Raw genomic sequence first — 5,245 nt, forward strand, 5'->3', positions numbered from 1 at the left:
AATATATAGTAACGTATTCCACCATCGAGAGTGCCACCCCATCGAGTGTGCCACTTTTTCTTGGCATCGCGAACTTCATGTACGAAAAGTTAAATTACTCTATACTAGCTATAGATGCGTCGTACGACTNACTTGTATCTGATAAAGAATCTTCTTCTACATCTTTTTAGTACGTACGAGCGTTATGGCCTGTCTCCCTACAGGTCCTATAGCGTCATTAACCTGGCTAGGCCTTTTCTTGACTACCTCTACCACGCGCCTTCTTTGATGTCGTACGACTAGCAGTAGCATTTTTAGCTGCCTACGATGCTCCTGCACCAAAGTCGAGTGTCCTACCTGTCTGTATCCGCTTTCTTTTACGCCCTCGGCGCTTTATTACCTCTACTAATTGCTCTTTAAGCTCTCGTACGCGGGCCTCTATCAGCACATTCTTATGTAATATCTCTTTAGCTTCTTTAATAAGCTTTAAGAAGCTTTCTTGTGTAGTAGTTGGTGATCGTACGAAGGAGTCTTTTATAAGCTTTGACTGTGACCCAAATTCGTACGAATTGCTTGGTGTTTTCGACTGCTAGGGTGTTTCTAGTGGAGCTTCTTGTAGTAGGGTATGAAGGCGTACGTTAAGACGATTAATGACTCTCTGCGCGTTAATAGGGACTAGTCCTGCTGCATTAAAGGCCTTCTTATAGTTGTCGGACGTAAACACGTCGCGAAACGCGTCTTAAAAGGCTAGGAGGAAGCGTTCTTTATTAATATGCTAAACGTAGTAGCGTGCTAAGTCTCGTACGCGTTAAGAGTACTTCTACTTAAGAGGCGAAAAGTAGATAATATTAAGCGGCTAGAGTATATGCGATGAATAAGCAGGTATATAAAGAGTAAGGATCTTCTGTATAAGATAGTAGTCCTTAAATTCTTGGTTTAGGTAGCTCTCATGACTATTAAGAATAAGCAGCCTATATAACCCTACCTAACGCGTCTTCGTATGCTTATTAAAGTGCTTTAACTACGCAAGGCCAAGCTCATTATTCGTCTAGCCGTTCTGTAATACTAAGAGCTTCTAGTCGTATAGTATATCTGCTTCTTCGTACCAAGTAGAGATGTGGACGCGTCCCTTATAGATAATAAATAGCGGGGTAGCATACCCCGCAGCGCAGATGCTCTAAATGACTGTAACCCACTCGCGATTACCTGGCTGCGTGAGAGTAGGCCTCGTACGACGCTCTACGCCTATAACAACCTTTATTAAGCTAATTATACCTATCTAAAAGCCAGTCTCGTTAAAGTTATAGATGTCGTTAGAATATACTCTATACTTCTTAATCGTCTCTTGTACAAGACTAAACCACGCGTTAATAACCTCTAGATCTTCCTGCTGTATTCTTTGGCGGTCCTTTACTTAATTAAAAGCTGTTTTAAGCTCGTCTAAACGCGATACGAATCGCTCTAGCTAGTTCTTACCTAAAGGCTGGCTATCTTGTTCGCGCAGTAGTTTCTCTGCTATATCTGCTACTTTATATAGGTAGGGAGCAAATCCTCGCGAGTCTAGGTTAAGAATATATCGTATGATTGTTTGCTCTTTAGATTTAGTTAGTTTCTGGCGATTTAGCTGCGTTATAGGTCGAAAGGTGATTCCTTAAAGCCGCTAAGAGATCTGCTGGTGATGGACGTTATAGGCTGCTGTAGCGCGTTGAATGCTCTTAAACTAACGTGTACGATAGGCCTAAATAGCTAGAGTAAGCCTACCTTCTCGCTGAGTTAATATCGCGTTCTGTTGTTGAGGCATTATCTTTCGTACGTAAAGTTCGCGATGCCAAGAAAAAGTGGCACACTCGATGGGGTGGCACTCTCGATGGTGGAATACCTACGTATGATGCACGTGTTCTGAACACTAGTAGATCTGAAGAGCGTTGCAGACAAGCAGACCTTGCTTGATTTGATGTCGAGCGCGGACGCCATCATCCAGGCATTCTAACTTCGCTCTTTAAAGTGTAAAGGATTTAGGTTGTATAATCTAGTTAAGACGTCGAGGGAACGTAATAAAAGTATCGTCGATCTTAACCTAAACGCATACGGTCTGGATAGCTATTACGCTAAATGCCTAGGCTTCTAGCAGATTACTAATGCTCTATCTAGTTGTTCTTATGTTTTCGGAAAGGCCTATAGGTTTGATGAGGGTATCAGCGTAATTCCCTCTTTGCCTATTGCCAACATGCTTGCTGGGGCGGTGGGTGTACTCGGTGTGCTCTTAGCACTCCGTGACCGGGCTGCTAAAGGTGGCTCATACAACCCTATTTCTGTCCTAATAGCTGTCAATGCCATCCAACTGGAGGAGTCATTTGGTCTATATTCCCCAGAGACTGTAAAATAAATCCATGACAAATACCAATTCCGACCCATGACACCAGATCTACAAGTAAAAGATCACCTTTACATTATAGCAGAAGCCTGGACGAAACACCTTTCTAATGTACTGCGGCACCATGGTTACATGGCCACCTTTGACGAGACAGTATTTGGAAGAAATCATACCATATCGTCCCCGATCATTCAGTTCGACAAAGGCAACGTCAATCCTCGGCGGACCCATGGCCTTATTGCCTACTGCATGTCAAAATCTGTAACGTGGTCTTGAATAAACTTGAGTCTTTTCACTGACAGGGGTGTGATCGAGACATGAGATTTTTTAAATATGTAACTAATATAAGTTCTTAATTGCACATAGATTGGAATTGTTGGCAATACCCTATTGCAATCGTAATACCTACGGATAAACGTATTTCTTGCAGAATGAAGGCGAGGAGGTCGCATTTGCGATAGGTTGGGATGCCCTCGAGATCCATGAAAGAACCTTTAGCCTGTTTGAGCGCAAACCCCATATATTCAAAGCAAACCACGGTTGTAAGAATCGGCCGGCGATATGGAATCAATCTTCTTCTTACCCTACATAATTCAGACAACAAGATGGCAAAGGAAATCATCCTCTAAGATACAAGGGTAATGCCGGTGATAGAACGGTTCTCATCATGGAATACGACAGTTTTGTTGCTTCTGTCCTCCGCAAACGACTAGATTGTCCCTTCTATATCAGCAACATACCATGTTCTGCTGTTAGTGTCGAAGCATAGTCCTATGGCCTCATTAAAATGTTCAATGAGGACCTCGTGGTTTAATCCGATCGTTAGTGTGAACTTATTAAGGTTACTACATGTACCGGTATTATCTAGCACTATCCTGTTGAATGTGTTACCATATGGAACTTCACCGCGGTCGGTCCAGTAGAGTGTGTTCGTCGAGTCGTTAAAATGAAGGTCGATCGGTTCTGGAAGATGATCCAAAAGAAGCGTTGGCTCTTTGTTGTCGCCTTCAATCGGCGCACAGAATATCCTGCCAGTGCCCGACTTGGAGTAGCCTTTCTGTGTCCAATAAAAGAGACCTTGCAGTAGGAAAATGAGCACTTCCCCATGCGTAATGATGTCTGAGAAGGACTGTCCTCGAAGAGATCTGGACAAGCCAATATCAAGGGCGACAAGAGATTTAGTGACAGACATTGCAATAGAACTTAGAATGATCAACGTTCAACTGGGCTCAGAACAAAGTACTAGAGCAGAGATATTTAAGTAGGACATGGACAAACCTGTGCAGTGGTGATTACGTTTATCGGTGGGAGAAGATGTATTCGGGTCGACCATGTTCCCGAAAGTGACGTTGTGACATCGGGCGATCCCTCGGCCGATACCAATTGAGCGAATCGGAAATGCGCAGATTCGACTAGGTACCTGTTCCCGGACGCTGAATGGTACACGCCACTACTAGCTTCTGGTTAGTACAGCTTTAGTCTAGCAGCCCGTTATGTTGATGAAAGATCTTCGTGCGAGGCAGCAAAGCTGTGCGTAATAAAAATACACTGCTTTATGAGCCGTACCCATGGATTTTAACTCGGCTGAGTTCTTTAGTGCAAAGTAGATCCTATTCAACAAACGCAACGGGAAAGCCAAATAGTGGAAAATTTTTAGGCTAAAGAAGTATTTAACCAAGGCTATGGATCCTTGCGTGGCACAATAACGTGTCGTACATCTTCCTGCTCATTACTACTCTTCTTGTTACCATGGCATATCATCCACCCAATAATTACCGTTCTCGACCAGTTGCAATATTAGGAGCGGGTGCGTTAGGCCGCCGGATTGGTATGGGGTGCCCCTGAAACACCATCAACTCTCCTGCTAAGATAACACAACGTGTACATGAGCTGCCGCAGGCTACAACGTCCACGTCCGTGATCCTAGCCCAGAACAGCGTAGCCAATGTCCGCAGTATGCTGCAGAGTGTGTTTCGACCTACCAGACCATGACTGGATCCAGTGTCACAGGAGAAGTCAAAGTCTTCGAAGAGGTTGAGCCCGCAGTAAGCGAGGCGTGGCTGGTGATCGAGGCTATTCCGGAGAAACTTGACCTCAAAGTCTCAACCTTCGCCCTACTAGAGAGGAGTGCGCCGCAGGATGCTCTGCTTGCCAGTAACTTGTCTTCATACAAATCGTCGGAGATTGTCGTCCAACTCTCTGATTTCGTTAAACAACGGGCTTTCAACATGCATTATTACATGCCACCCGCAAACATGATTGTAGAGCTCATGACGGATCAAGCCACTTTACCAGAGATATTCGAATTCTTATCTACAAGATTAAGGGAAACGGCGGCACAACCGTATATCGCAAGAAAAGAGTCAACTGGATTTATCTTTAATCGGCTGTGGGCTGCTGTTAAGAGAGAGATTCTCATGATCATCTCTGAAGGTGTGAGTGAACCAGAAGAAATTGACAGCATATGGACGGAAGCCTTTATCAATACGAAAATGGCACCGTGCAAAACAATGGATCAGGTGGGCTTGGACACCGTTGCGTTGATTGAAGGTCACTATGTCGCCGAGAGAGGGTTGCCATCATCTCATGTAGATTTCCTCAAAGCTGAGTATCTCGACAAGGGCAAGCTTGGAGACAAGAGCGCTAAAGGAGGGCTCTTTCTGAAGTGATTCTCGTGGTGTAAGAAATGAATAAGTCTACGTCTAATAATGGAATTAAAGTCTAGATATAAGAGGCCAAAGTGTCTGTACTATAAGCTTTAGAGATAACGTGTTGGATAAGCGAGTCGGTCAGGCAAGCGAGTCGGTCACTTCACTAACTTTGTGCACCTCTATAAGCGTGTAGCTCTACCACCATGTAACCATCTTAATATATATTAACATAGGAGGTTAA

General features: G+C 44.1%; 3 protein-coding genes across 3 annotated transcripts; 2 read left to right on the plus strand and 1 right to left on the minus strand.

Moving 5' to 3' along the window:
* Positions 1–1,150: 1,150 nt before the first annotated feature.
* Positions 1,151–1,360, plus strand: COCCADRAFT_113072 (uncharacterized protein; the record flags this gene model as incomplete). The annotated part of the gene is made up of 2 exons (XM_007720600.1): positions 1,151–1,208; positions 1,245–1,360. Coding segments are annotated over 2 exons (174 nt in total), but the record flags the coding sequence as incomplete, so codon positions are not given.
* Positions 1,361–2,595: 1,235 nt separating this feature from the next.
* On the minus strand, positions 2,596–2,811 carry COCCADRAFT_113073 (uncharacterized protein; the record flags this gene model as incomplete). Its single annotated transcript, XM_007720601.1, has 1 exon — positions 2,596–2,811. A coding segment is annotated over one exon (216 nt), but the record flags the coding sequence as incomplete, so codon positions are not given.
* A 1,291-nt stretch (positions 2,812–4,102) lies between these two features.
* On the plus strand, positions 4,103–5,022 carry COCCADRAFT_10334 (uncharacterized protein; the record flags this gene model as incomplete). Its single annotated transcript, XM_007720602.1, has 2 exons — positions 4,103–4,181; positions 4,253–5,022. The coding sequence occupies 2 exons, from the start codon at positions 4,103–4,105 to the stop codon at positions 5,020–5,022; spliced, it is 849 nt and encodes a 282-aa protein (XP_007718792.1).
* Between the last annotated feature and the right edge of the window lie 223 nt (positions 5,023–5,245).

The sequence above is a fragment of the Bipolaris zeicola genome, assembly GCF_000523435.1.
Source record: "Bipolaris zeicola 26-R-13 unplaced genomic scaffold scaffold_531, whole genome shotgun sequence".
In the NCBI taxonomy this organism is placed as follows: Eukaryota; Fungi; Ascomycota; class Dothideomycetes; order Pleosporales; family Pleosporaceae; genus Bipolaris; species Bipolaris zeicola.